Here is a 15,035-nt window from a genome sequence, read left to right as displayed (position 1 = left end):
GCACAATATAAATAAAAAATTAATGTTAATTAGTAAAAGGTTTTTGGAAAATTTTCTAGTATTTATTTTCCTTTTTCTTTGGAGGGTGCCAGAACCCCTTGGCTCCCCTATGGGTGCACCACTGCTGATGAGAGACTAAAGCCCAAAATGCATTTATATTAAGAGTGGTAATAAAATATATTGGATGATAGTCTCATCTGCTTAGTCCTTGTCAGTCAGAAGAAATGTGGCTGTTCAGATCGAATTCAGAAAATACATTTTTTAGTTTTTTAAATTTATTATGTATTTATGGTTTAATAAGTAAATATCTACATATTTTTAATAAACTTTAAATGACAGTATATTTTTTAAATTATGTTTCTAATTTAGACAGAATTAGAAACATAATTGTTTGTTATTAATTTTGAAATCAACAAATATTGAAAACTTACATTTTTGAGGAGGATCTTTTCTCACAAGACCAATTTAGCAGTTCGTAAGACTTTGTATCATCATCAAAAGTTTCTATTTCTTTTAAAATGTTACGTCTTACATTTGTCATATATTTCTTCCTACGTTTAGGTTCACTGTATGAAAAGAAGCCTTTATTTTCAGAGCACGAAGATCGTTTCCGAGAAGAACTAAGTGGTGTAGCAGGACAAGAAATAAAGGTTCGATCATAACAAAATTGACTAATAGGTGTTGAAAATTCTCTTATATTTCCAAAACTTTTCTGAAGGCTTTCTTTTTTAAGTGTTTTAGTAGAAGCTTTGGATATGCTAGATTATTATTTAAAACAAAATAATTAATAATAAATAAATATTAGTAAATAAACAGTTAATAATAGTTAATAAATATATAGCAGTAACAACATATTATTTTAATATAATTTCATTCAAAATAAAAAAGGCAATTGATAAAATTAATCAATTAAAACAAATATCATCAAATAACCAATGATCGCCTTAAATATCGAGCTAAAAACTGGCTAATTAATAAACTGGCTTGATATTTAAGGCAATCGTTGGTTATTTCATTATATGCATCGGGCTTTGAGTTATTATTTATACAAATGTCATCTTTAAAAAAAATAAAATATATACAGTCAACTTTGCCTTAAAAACAAACACTGATAAAGTGAATTCTTGCATTAAAGTGAGTTTGTTGTTGCTGTGGCAAACACCATTGTCTTTAATTTTCATATGATAAAGAAAACAAAAACTTTTACCATAATTCATTAAACCAAACTGTAAATTACCTTCACAACCCCCAAGAACTAACCCTATTTCTAATAATGAATGCTTTTTACACTTTTTGACATGAACAATAAAAAGTGGTAGGCTTTTGTAATAAATGTTCTATTTTGAGTAGAAGAGATTTTTTTATGGTAAGCAAAGATGGGTTTGACCTCTGATTGTAGAGTAATTCAAACATCTGGTTTTAGCAGACCATTCTACTGTACTCAGAAAATAGAAGTTAAAGTTTAAGGATATCTATCCCTTCAAATGGATGCAGTCCCCTGCAAACATATGGTAGTTTGCATATTGGGGAGTGCATACAGTGATACCAGGTTATGCTACTTTGCATGAAATTTGGCTCATTTTTACTCTCTTGGCATCAAAAATAGATTTTACTTTTTCAAACAGATTGCAGATTGCAACAGAAAAAATAAAAATTAGACAGAATTAGACCCTTTTTTCTGTTGCAGATTGCAACAGAAATAAAATCACAGATTTCTTTTAGCTTTCTTTTATTTAACCACTCTGATGTATTGCTTTACAAATACCATCCCATTTACACCCCATTTTGTTTGATTTGAAAATCATTTAGAACAATAATCTGTTTTTGTAAATATATTCACTTTTATATAGTAAATTAATTTAAAATATTACAAGCAATTATTTTATTGTGACATCACCACAATGCCAGGCTGCAATATTTTATTCATATTTTTAATTTATTTAATTTAAAATACATGTTCTCAACCTCAAATTAGTAGTGTCTTGCCCCTGTATATCATACTTTTCTTGTTAACAATAGAATTGTGCCATTCATCTATCTAACACCTTTCAGGGGAGAATTTTTTAATTGAAATGACTACTGATTTGCACCAGAAGTTTGTATATAGTTAATCACGGCCTCCTGCCCCTATGGTTTCCATATCTGGTCTCAATTCATCTTTCTAACATCGTTCTCAAGATTAAGAAAGGACAGACAGACGAATGACAGTGGAATTTATAGGTCTACAATTTTTTCAAATTGCAGCTCAATAGTTTAGAGATTTTGATTGCCTATTAAGCCTTAACTCTATAAATTATACAACCTTGACTTTGACCCTGAAAGTCATTAATATGAATTTTCTACAAAGTAAACTAACTACTGTTTCCCTAGCAATTCATATTAATTCAAGTTGACTGTACATAAAAAGACTAGTGTCACTACTTTTTCAAGTACCACAAAATTACAGAACCAATAGCTTTTATGACACTCATAATACTACAGCTTTAAAGAATTATTTAAATTAACTTTTTTCTTTTATTTTTATATTTTTCTTATAAAAACAATAGGTCCCAGCAAAACATTGTTCTTTTAAATTAGCATTATTATATAAAGTATTACACATTGTTTCATGTTTGATGTATTCTATCATTATCATCATGTATATCAAATTTGGAGTTTGTGTTTGTTGTTTTCCAGAAAATGAATATTTCTACTTAGGCAAATCTTATCAGTTTTATATCAACTAATTATAAGCTTTCACTACTCTCTCTCATGCCTATAAAAATTAGTTTTGTGGCCTTAGGTTCTAGTTTCTTGTGTTGCATTAAAGTTACAGCAGTAACATAAGCTAAACATCTAAAAATTATTATATGAGAGAGTGAGAGAGTTTTGGTTTCTTTCCATGCCATTTTTCATATGGAATTGTTTTATTTGCTTTAAAAACTCTAAAAACCTATAATCTGGCAATTTTTTAATACATGCTAGCATTTTCACCCATGTTAAATGGGTATCATCAGGCAAACTAATTCCCAGCTGCTGATACAATGGGGGATTGCTGTACACACATTCAGAAGGGAGGTGACATAAGACGAGATAAGGAGGAGGAGAAGGTAGTAAGGTTTGTAGTTCGAAGAAAGATTTCCATGTGGTGGGAAAGGAGTCAACTTTGTGAAAATTAATAATGATGTTATTGCAGGTGGCCTTTTATATTTCCACCTTCTTAAGATGTTTGAGAAAGGGTTACTCAAAAGAGCTACGTAAGAGGCAGGCACTGCTGAAGTCTACATTGATGTTGGGGTTGGAGGCAAAGATAGCCAGTACAAGTACTGGCCAATCTTTTCATGATGTCCCTTGAGGTGAGTGTTTAACACGTTAACTGCCACCTGTAATATGATATTTTGCGTTTTATCAGGCTAACTGTAATATGATATTTTCCATTTTTTCAGGCCACAATGAGAAAATTTGATATTTAATATTTTATTATGTTATAAATAGAATGGTCATTATATAACAGTCGGTAGGGTAAAGATAAAAAAAATATATCAACGACGACTGGCGGTCGTATGGCCTTGAACCGGAGACTATAAGACCACGGGCTGTTTATATTACAACCCGCTGTAATTACACGTGCTCATCTAATTAAAAGTTTTTACATCTATGTGTTAAAAGTATTTTACAATTTGTTTGGACTGCACATGTTTATTTCGTCTTGTAATCTAAGACACGTGCAGTACAAAGTAGTACATGTGTGACGTAGGCTAATAAACAATAGGTGCTGGTCGAATTTTACATATTTGCTATAAGCAATTTGACAGTTATTCACAGTTAAGATGGCAAGCACAAGTGGTGTGTCGACCTCGCGTACCAAGCACAAAGAAAGCAGCGAATCTGATGAGAATACTATATCATATTCCGAAGATACATAGAAGATGCTACATATTGTGCGCAGTGTCCAGGAAAACCTGCAATGTGTGCAAATTGTTTTGTAAAAACTCATAAATAAATATTATATATGTATGTAAAACTCTTATACTCATTTTTATACTTTTTTTCTATAAATATATATTATTTCGCACTTATATACTTTGATTTTTGTTTTGTAATATTATTTATTTTATATGTAATAAAAGAGAATAATTAAACTAGTTTTCGATATTTTTTTCCTTTTTTTAACTATTCACTATTTAAAAAACACTATCAGATATAAAACAGTTTTTTATTTAAAAAACACTACGACCGCCGGCCGTCGGACCACTTCGTGAGACCATATGACGACCAGAAGTCCGAGCCAACTTTATAGATGTACACGAGAGGCCGCCACTAGGATGTAAAACAACGTCTTACGAAGCCAGGATAATTTGACCTTGAGTAAAACTACATTGGTTATAGCGACGACGGGCGGTCGGATGGCTCTGTACGGCACTAACTAGTACGACCGCCGGCGCGTCGGATGGCTCTGTACGGCCCTAACTAGTACGACCGCCGGCGTGTCGTATGGCAGTTAAAGTGTTAAAGGATGCATTGTAGCACCTATGTATTCTCAAATTTATTGATCAGGTGGAAATATATAAAGCCACCTGCAATAACACTACTATTACTTTTCACAATGTTGACTCTTTCCCTACAGTGTGGCAGTCTCTCTACAAACTATAAATCTTACTATCCTCCCCTCCCCTTTCTCTCATCTTATGTCACCTCCTCTCTGCACATGTGTAAAATATACTACTCCTTTTTAAAAGAATTGTTTAGATGTTATCCAAATCTTCACAAGCAGATAGATTTATTAAATTTATATAAATTCACTTCTTTTGCTTTCTCTCTGTAAATGTTACATGCTTGTTCTAGAAAGCACAAATATTTTATCGTTTGAGTGGGGAAAAAACAATACTTTTACTCAATTTCTTGTGACTTAACTAGTAAATATATTAAACAAATTAATCTAAATTTCTATTTTTCAGATTTATAAACTAAAACCGAATGGCATTTATGCTTAACACTTTAACTGCCATACGACACGCCAGCGGTCGTACTAATTAGGGCCGTACAGAGCCATCCGACGCGCCGGCGGTCGTACTAGTTAAGGCCGTACAGAGCCATCCGACCGCCCGTCGTCGCTATAACCAATGTAGTTTCACTCAAGGTTAAATTATCCTGGCTTCATAAGACGTTGTTTTACATCCTAGTGGTGGCCTCTCGCGGATGTCTATGAAGTTTGTTTCCGACTGCCGGCCGTCGTATGGCCTCAGAAGTGGTCCGACGGCCGGCTGTCGTAGTTTTTTTAATAAAAAGCTATTTTATATCTAATAGTGAATAGTTAAAAGGAAAAAATATCGAAAACTAGTTTAATTATTCTCTTTTGTTACATATAAAGTAATTAATATTAAATATTTCATGGTCTTATAGTCTCCGGTTTCAGGCCATACGATGGCCAGTCATCTGTTGTAACCTGATATATTTTTTTTATCTTCACTCTACCGACTGTTATATAATGACCCTTTTATTTATATCATAATAAAATATTAAATATCAAATTTTCTCATTGTGGCCTGAAAAAATGGAAAATATCATATTACAGTTAGCCTGATAAAACGCAAAATATCATATTACAGGTGGCAGTTAACATGTTAATGAGCTTTAATATTCAGAGATTAAGATAGCCATATATATATATATATACATATAAATATACATATTCAACAGATTAAATTTTATTACCATAATACATTACCTGTTATACCAACATTGATTGGTTTACTTTCTCAAAATAAATTCCGAATGATAAATTTACAATATTGATTATACTATATTTAGTATCATAATATTGTTTTCCACTGACTTCACTAAATTTATTTGAACACATGTACACCATCCTCTGTTGAAATTAAAACAATATCCATTTAAATGGATTGCATCTGAGAAAAATCAACCAATTAATTGATCTTTTACCCTATTGTTTCAGCAGTTGGGGATTAGTTTGCCTGATGATGCCCATTCAACATGAGTGAAAACATTAGCATGTATTAAAAAAATTGCTGGATTTTAGAGTTTTTAATTCAAGTATACCCAGTTTTGAGTAGTAGTATTTATTTGCTTTAGTTGTTAATCTATTCTTTAAGTAATTTACATTATTCGTTGCTTTTCCCCAGTATTTATTAAGTAATGTAGCATCACTTAACATGAATCTTATCATTTCTGAAAGAAATCTACTCTTCCTTTCCATTAGGGACTGTTTGCAAATGACATCCACACTGGAAAGGAGAGAGAAGGTTACAACGATTTGGACAAGGGGAAGGGTTGAGCTTTAGTTGAAATCCATTTATTTCATTAAATTGTAGTGCTACGCAACTATGTATTATTGTTATTATTATTATTATTAATTATTTTCTCGGTTTCCTTTTTGTATGTATCGGGTTTTCTTGGTTTGTACCGTGTCGCGTGGAATTTTCTTATGATGTCACCTTAGGATACGTGAGAAGCTTTCTGATTGGTCCAGAGTGGGACAATAAGTGAAGCGGACTTCCGGAGAGCGGGAAATATAAATTGAGGGACTCTCACGATTGAGGACACTTTTTGGCTGCTTTTGGATTCGTCGAGGAAGGTTGCCGAGGAAGGGTCAGCAAGGACGTCGGAGTTAGACCGGGAGAACAGGAGTCTAGAAAGGGCGACCACTTTCAGTCGGGAAGCACAATCCGTTTCCATCGTAGTGTAATTGAGAAGTATCAACGAGGGACGTACTTCTGGTGACGTAAATTACGTTCAGGTATCGGAAAGAACTATTAGTTTTGTGAATTAACGTAAAGAAAAGGAACGCTTGGAACTCGAGATCGTGTTGCATTTACTTAACATAATACCGTGATTCGTCGAAGGCTAATATATGCAATTATTGTATAGAAGGAAAATGTGTATGTATATATGTATATAGAGTATTGTAAATTTCGTTAGTTTTAAGTCGTGTATCGTGTAAACTTGAGGGTTAGGAAGCATCTCGCGGTTATTGTACTGTTAGAATAAATTACTGTTGTTTCGCCAAATTCGTGCACGTGTAATTGGTCATTACTTGAGTCCTTAACATACATCCTTATTACATCCGTGGACTTAGATCCATCGGATAATCAACATTGGCGTCCGCGACAGGATATTGATCGGGTTGTTTGTTGTAAAAGGACCGACCAAACGTGCATCTTGTATTAACCCCTCATCCTACTGCCGCTTATATCTGTAATTATAGCCATTGGAATTGTAAATTATATTATTGTAAAACCAAAAGGTTTCGGTAAACTATGGATGAACAAATTACCAGCGGATCTTCAGGGGCAGGGGAATTGGGCAATGTGCCTATTGTAACGGGATTTATGGGCATGATCCCATGTTTTTCGAACCTGCCCGGAGATATTTTAGATGTGAGTAGGTTTTTCCAAACCGTCGAGAACGTCGCGTCGTTGGCAAGCTGGGATGAGACTGTGAAGGTCACCGTAGTTCAAGCCCGCCTAAAAGGTGAGCCCTTGTCTTTATTTTTCGATTTAAGGGACCAGGGCGTCATGAGCTATGATGAAATAAGGAGGGCTCTTATAAAGTGCTTTGGTCGTAAAGAAAAAGAACAGGACCCGTTTGATCAGGTATTAAAGATCTCCCAGAGAAGAGGGGAGAGGGTTTGCGAATACGGGATTAGGATTAAGTCGTTGTTTTCACGAGCGGTGACGCGCAATTCTAATTTAGCGACGCTTCGCGACAATGCTGTTAAGGAATGCTTTATAAAAGGACTACTAGCGGAGATTAGGAGGCAGGTGATGCAGAGGCGGCCGGACACCTTGGATGAGGCGATAGTAAAGGCCGAAGAAGAAGAGGAAATCGAATCGGCCTGCAACAAACGAGGTGGGATAAGTGAGGTATGCGCAAATGTTGAGCATGAAAGGGGGTTGGAGAGAAGGGAAGTACAATTGGGTAAGCGTGTAGAGGAGTTGGAGACTCAAATAAGGAGTTTGACCGAGTCCATGGCATCTTTACTCGAGCACATGAAGGGGAACAATAACCGCGAGAGGTGGGGAAAAGAGCGCCGTTGTTACACGTGTGGTGAAATAGGCCATATTTCGAGAAAATGCAACAAGAGAAGAGGTTTAAACTAGTCAGAGGTCATTTGAAAGGTCAGGCGAATGACCGGTTAGTTAAATTAGAACTGACCAGAAAGATCCACTTGTCAGACCGGGGGTTACCGATTGTAAGAGGTGTAATCCTAGGACGTGAAATTGCTGGTCTAGTAGATACAGGTGCAGAAAGGACCGTAATTAAGAATGAATTGACTGAATATATCAGGCGTGAAAATAGGAATTGGGTGGTCCCAAACAATTCATGTATTAGTGGGATGTCGGGAGCACTCATAAACAGTGATGAGGCCGTAGCAATCGAGTGCTGTTTCCACGATGGGAAAAAGGTATGCACGACAACACCAAGTGTTGGGTTTCCTGAAAGGGCAGGTTACGAGATGATCATCGGGATGGACATTATTTGCCAGCACCCTGGGCTGTTGGTGGGGATCGAATCAGTGGTTAAGGCAGATAAGCAAGGTCGTGAAGGGAGATTTTGTATTAATATAAATAGTGAGGTAGGGGTGGCAGAGGTAGAAAGAGAGGTGTGGAGATTGGATCACCTAGATGAACCGGTTAAGAGGAAAATAATAAATATTTTGAGAAAGTATCCGGACGCTATTGCTAGCGAAATTGCCGAGTTATCTGGCACTAGCAGACATATGCACTCTGTTAGCCTGACGTCGGAACGTCCGGTCAACGTTAGACAGTACCGAATTCCGTACAGTTACTTACCTGGCCTTAAGAAGCAAGTTAGTGAGCTGATAAAAGCAGGTATATGTGAGGAGAGCTCATCGGAGTGGAACTCTCCTATACATGTTGTTCCTAAAAGCTCTGGTGAGATTCGTATCACTTTGGACCTGCGAAAAATTAATGATATAACAGAACCCCAAATATTCCCGATGGCTCGAATAGACGACATCTTATCCCAACTTAATGGGAACAGATATTTCTCGGTATTGGACTTAAAAGCAGGGTATTTCCAGATTCCTCTAGATCCCAAGGTAAGACACATATTTGCGTTCTCCACACCATGGGGAAAATACCAACTTTGTAGGATGCCTCAGGGTGGGAAGAATAGTGGGAGGTTTTTCCAATACATTATGACGAAGATCTTAGCAAAATTTGTCGGAAATAGCTGCTTTGTGTTTCAAGATGATATTGTATTATTTTCACAAAGTTTGGAGGATCATCTTGAGCTTGTCGATCGAGTAATTAGTACATTAAGGGATGAGGGCCTAAAATTAAATCCGAGTAAATGCCAAATATTAGCAAAGGAGGTGAGATATTTAGGACATATTATTAATAGCGAGGGTGTGCGACCTGATCCCAACAATGTTGAGTCGATCAAGAAAGTGGAAACACCTCGTAGTGTAAAAGAGGTCCGCAGTTTTCTCGGTGTGGTTGGATTTTTTCGGAATTTTATCCCGTCGTTTTCCGATATCGCTGCTCCATTAACAGAACTCACCAAGAAAGGGAAGAGATTTTTATGGAGCCCAGAATGTCAGAGAGGTTTTGAAAAGTTAAAAGAGGCAATAGCAAGCCCACCAATTCTAGCTCACCCGGATTTTGATAGACCATTCTATTTGCACACTGACGCATCTGACAACGCGGCAGCTGCGGTGCTCGAACAACGGCACGAAAAGGGACTGGCTCCGATAGGCTATTTTAGTAGGAGATTTCAAGGGGCAGAAATCAATTATTCCACAATTGAGAAAGAATGTCTAGCAATTGTTTTAGCCTTAAGACACTTCAAATTTTTAATTCTAGGCCAAAAAACGATAATACTCTCTGACCATAAACCCCTTGTGTTCCTTAGCAACATTCAAAATGGGAGCAAGCGTCTGACTCGTTGGATAATGGAGATTATGGACTACCATATAGAAGTCCAACATGTGAAAGGCGTTGACAATAAAGTAGCGGACTTCCTTTCGAGGAACGTTAACGGGGTTCATCACTTCGATGTTGAATCTACAAGGGCTGTAATCCCTAATAGATACGAGATTGGTTTATCACAGGATCGCGATGAAACTTTTGGCCCCATAAAAAGGGATTTACTGAGAAGCCCCGGGAATAGAAATATTGGGAGCTATATGCACCAGTATGTAGTAATAAGCGAATGCCTGTATAGAAGAAGCCTCTTGAAGTCCCGTGACAAGTATGTTAGCCAATTATGCGTAGGGGAGGATCTTGCTAGGGAAGTGATTAAGGCTGTTCACGAAAACAATCTGTCGGGGCATTGGGGCGTGCGAAAAACTATAATTAACATTGAGAAACACTATTATATTCGGAATTTGAGGGAGAAGGTCGAAGGTGTCATTAAGACGTGTGAAAGGTGCCAGAGGCATAATGTACACAAAGGAAAGGCTCCTTTCCAAGAAAACGAGACGGCTGAGGCACCTTTCCAAAAGATTGCTGTGGATATAGTAGGACCTATCCGCACATCGAGCAGCGGTAACCGATTCATCCTTGTAATAGTAGATATTTTCACTCGTTTCGTCGAAGCACACCCTTTGAAGGACCAAACTGCATGGTCTGTGAGTAATACAATATTTAATGAAATCGTTTGTAGGTACGGTGCCCCAGAAGTAATTATTTCCGATAGAGGTACCAACTTTCTATCATCTTTATTCTCGGACTGTTGCAAGTGGTTAGGAATTAGGAGGAACATTACTACCGCTTATCGACCTTGTGCGAATGGCACGTGCGAACGGGTGAACAGATCGTTAGTCGAAATGATAACTAAATCCTCTGACGATGGGAGAGTCGAATGGGATGAAATGATACCTTCTGCATGTTTTGCCTATAACAATTCGCACCACACTGCCATAAATGAGTCACCTGCCTTCCTCTTGTATGGTGTTGATCCCCGTACCCCTAATATCGAATACCTGCCTGATGATATGTCTACCGATGAGCGTAGGGCATTCCTGGTCACGAAACTCCGTGCATTACGGGAAAATGCGAGTATCCATGCGCGAAATTACAACAAGAAAGGAAGGGATTATCGAAGCAAAGGGAGAACATTAGTAAGTTTTTCGGAAGGGCAGAGGGTTTGGGTGAGAAAGAAAGGTGTTAAAGGGAATAAGTTTTCTTATAATTATAAAGGACCCTTTCGGATCACCAAGGTGATAAACCCAACTACGTATCGTGTGGAGGGTTGCAATATGAAGGATCAGGAGACTGTCCATGTCGATCGCCTAAAACCTTGCTATGGCTATCCGATTTGTAATAAGAAAAAAAAGAGGGAGGATAGAGGAATTGTACTGGAGGATGATGATGAAGTCCTGGATGATCGGTTGGTGAGGAGACGTGGGGTGGTCACTAACACGCAAGGTGTTGACACAAGTGGTGTGCAGAAGTGCACTGACCTTGAGGTGCGTAAGAAACCTTATAACCTACGTGAACGCAAAATTGATTTCCGTAGTTTGCACTACGGGAAGTGAGTCGCTTGGGGGGGGAGATATGTAGTGCTACGCAACTATGTATTATTGTTATTATTATTATTATTAATTATTTTCTCGGTTTCCTTTTTGTATGTATCGGGTTTTCTTGGTTTGTACCGTGTCGCGTGGAATTTTCTTATGATGTCACCTTAGGATACGTGAGAAGCTTTCTGATTGGTCCAGAGTGGGACAATAAGTGAAGCGGACTTCCGGAGAGCGGGAAATATAAATTGAGGGACTCTCACGATTGAGGACACTTTTTGGCTGCTTTTGGATTCGTCGAGGAAGGTTGCCGAGGAAGGGTCAGCAAGGACGTCGGAGTTAGACCGGGAGAACAGGAGTCTAGAAAGGGCGACCACTTTCAGTCGGGAAGCACAATCCGTTTCCATCGTAGTGTAATTGAGAAGTATCAACGAGGGACGTACTTCTGGTGACGTAAATTACGTTCAGGTATCGGAAAGAACTATTAGTTTTGTGAATTAACGTAAAGAAAAGGAACGCTTGGAACTCGAGATCGTGTTGCATTTACTTAACATAATACCGTGATTCGTCGAAGGCTAATATATGCAATTATTGTATAGAAGGAAAATGTGTATGTATATATGTATATAGAGTATTGTAAATTTCGTTAGTTTTAAGTCGTGTATCGTGTAAACTTGAGGGTTAGGAAGCATCTCGCGGTTATTGTACTGTTAGAATAAATTACTGTTGTTTCGCCAAATTCGTGCACGTGTAATTGGTCATTACTTGAGTCCTTAACATACATCCTTATTACATCCGTGGACTTAGATCCATCGGATAATCAACAAAATTTTATACAGTAAGCATTTTATTACATTTATTTCAAAATTTCTTGTATGATTCATTTCTACTTATAGTATCTATCATTCATAAGGTGATGAAGGTTTTAATGGAAGTTGAATTTTGTTGGATGTCCAAAGAAGAGAGGGAGTTATGGAAACTTGAACAAACTGGGATAAGAGGGGAGGAGAGAGTAAACATTCAAAAAAAGAAAAAAAAACAGCAGACATAATTTATGGACAGCCCCAACTCCATTTTGTTTGAAGGAATAAGGTGCTGTAGTTTCACATAGAATGCTTTCATTTTTAAAGAACATTTTAAGTTGGTACTTGAAAATTCATCTCTTCTGTAGAATCTGATTCATTGTGGAATTTCTCCACATTTCATCCATACATATTTAACATATTCCTTTATTTTATCAGATACTTCATTCTTACAAGATGTCTAGCATTACCTTGGATTGAATTTCCCTGACCAGGTTTTTCAGGCAACTTTTAATAAATTTTCAGATCATACAAATGCTTACTAATTTAACGATTTTGCATTCTTGCAATTTATAAGTAGGCACTGTTGGTATTCAATATCAAAATTTTATTATAATAAAAAATTAAAACTGACACCAGAAACAAAGATAAAATTAAACTTAAACACATTAAATAAAGTTTGAGTACGTTGTTTAAATTACAGTACTAATATATTTTATAATTTGACTTTGTGAAGCACTGTAAATTATTAAACTATGTAAAAATTTTCTACAATTTCATTTAAATACAATAAAATTGGAAAATAAAAGGTCTTCAAGTTAAGTGATAAACAAAATGCCACAATAAAAAAGATTTTCTGGCAACATTAACCTGGTAAACATCTGGTACAACTGTAAATATGCAGCATAATGCATTACGAGTTATGGTTAATCTAACTGGTACACAAAAAGTGTTAGACTGGATGTTGCTTTTCAGAGATTAGGAAAAATTGGTTAAACTTATGTAACTGGTTATGTAACAAAAAACAAAACAAAGATTACACAAAAGATAACACTGACTTGACTCACGAAACATCAGTGCTGAAAAGGGAGAGAGCAAAACGAGATCACCGTTACCAACGCCTCCTCGAGGAGTCAACAGCACCACCAACCTTTTTTCACATAACAGGAAAAACATTTACAAAACATCACCGCAACACAATGCACTGTATGTATCGATGTCATATAATATTTAACAATGACTTCAATCATTGATTTCAACAAAAAAGAAATTGTCAGGATTAAGGTAACCATTAAAAAATTTAATTTTTATTATATTAAGAAATATTTTCTAACCTCTTTTTATTGTTTATTCCATTTTCATTCATCTGATCTATTTCTTTTTCTACAGTAACCTGAATTTCATTTTCAATTTCATTTTTCATTTTATATTCTTCTGAACTTAATATTGAAGATGAGGATGATACAGAATAATAACAATGATCAGCAGCAAAATGTATGTCTTTCAACTGTAAAAAATTATTTATTACTATATTAACAATAACATACAAGATGTGTGTAATTTACATTAATTTATCCTAAAATAAAATAAGTAAACAAATATATCAAAAAATAAGAATAATTAAAAAATATATATATTTTTTAATTTATTCTACTGATATATTTATTAAATATGCAATGGATATTACAGTAGATATCTTTTGAATTTACATAACTACAAACCTTTGTTTTAATATAAACAACTTCATATTACTTTTCAACATAATTGCCATGCAAATTGAGGCACTAAATTGAAGACGGCCTGTTCAGAGAATTCTGCTGCCTATGACTCAAACCATTTCAGTGATTGTTGTTTGCTTTGTGATGTTATGTGGAAAATCCACATTTCATCACCAGCAGTGGTGCCTGCAGACTATAAAAAGGAGGGAGATACAAGTATAAAAAGGGACATTATACACAGGGCTGTGGAGTCGGAGTCGGAGTCGTGGAGTCAGAGTCGGAGTCAGGAGGAATTTCTGGCCAGAGGAATTGGAGTCGGAAAAAATGTGTCGACTCCAACTCCCACATTTTAAATTTACTTTAGTTTTTTTTATTTAAATGTAAGAAAATTTATTTTATATTTAATAATTTTTAAAAATGTTTTTGTATTTTGTTATAATTCATTTATTTTAGATACAAAATGCAACAATTTAATTTATTAAATATGTATCAATAGTTTTCTTTGTAGTGTTTGTGTTTAGTAGTTAAATTATTTTGACCAATTGAATTTAAATATTTTTGAATCATTCCTTTATTATCCCTGCTCTAAATAAGTACTCTATTTTTCTGAATGAGCCAGACTAATTGGTCAGAGTTCCTATTTTTTTTTCTGAACAAGGGGCTGAAGTAGCTAGATCACACACTTTTTAGTTGGACTAACTTTTCTGGGAGAGTAAAATTGAAGTGCAGATGCTGTCGAATATATTTAGATGTAGAATTTTATTGCACCCTTACTCCTCTTATTAAATATTTGTTAAAAATTAGTTTTTTTATACAAATAAATATTAATGAAAGTTAAATATTAAAAATACTAACTATGAGGATGGTTTTTTTCAAGCTCCGATAGCACATAAAACAAAGACAAGTGTAAATAACAAAATGAATTTATTCCCAAAAGTTAGGTACAAACATAATCACTGTGAGGATTGAGGCATTTGTCATATCTGTGGACAAGCTTTTTCATCCCCTTGTCATAGAATGTTGCCA

At 35.6% G+C, this 15,035-nt stretch overlaps 1 protein-coding gene across 1 annotated transcript in view; it reads right to left on the bottom strand.

Annotated features, from left to right (window-relative positions):
- LOC136983071 (uncharacterized) overlaps positions 1-15,035 on the bottom strand; it is a 40,890-nt gene that overhangs the window by 8,206 nt on the left and 17,649 nt on the right. Inside the window, exons 5-6 of the mRNA XM_067279703.1 lie at positions 13,626-13,798; positions 432-758 (exon numbers count right to left, since the gene is read on the bottom strand). Of these exons, the coding sequence (XP_067135804.1) occupies positions 432-758; positions 13,626-13,798 (500 nt within the window). The remainder of the gene's footprint in view (positions 1-431; positions 759-13,625; positions 13,799-15,035) is intronic.

Source organism: Centruroides vittatus, unplaced genomic scaffold (assembly GCF_030686945.1).
Source record: "Centruroides vittatus isolate TY-2023 unplaced genomic scaffold, ASM3068694v2 contig_875, whole genome shotgun sequence".
Taxonomy (NCBI): Eukaryota; Metazoa; Arthropoda; class Arachnida; order Scorpiones; family Buthidae; genus Centruroides; species Centruroides vittatus.
The sequence above is the reverse complement of the archived record's forward strand: the minus strand, read 5'-3'. Positions and strand labels throughout refer to the sequence as shown.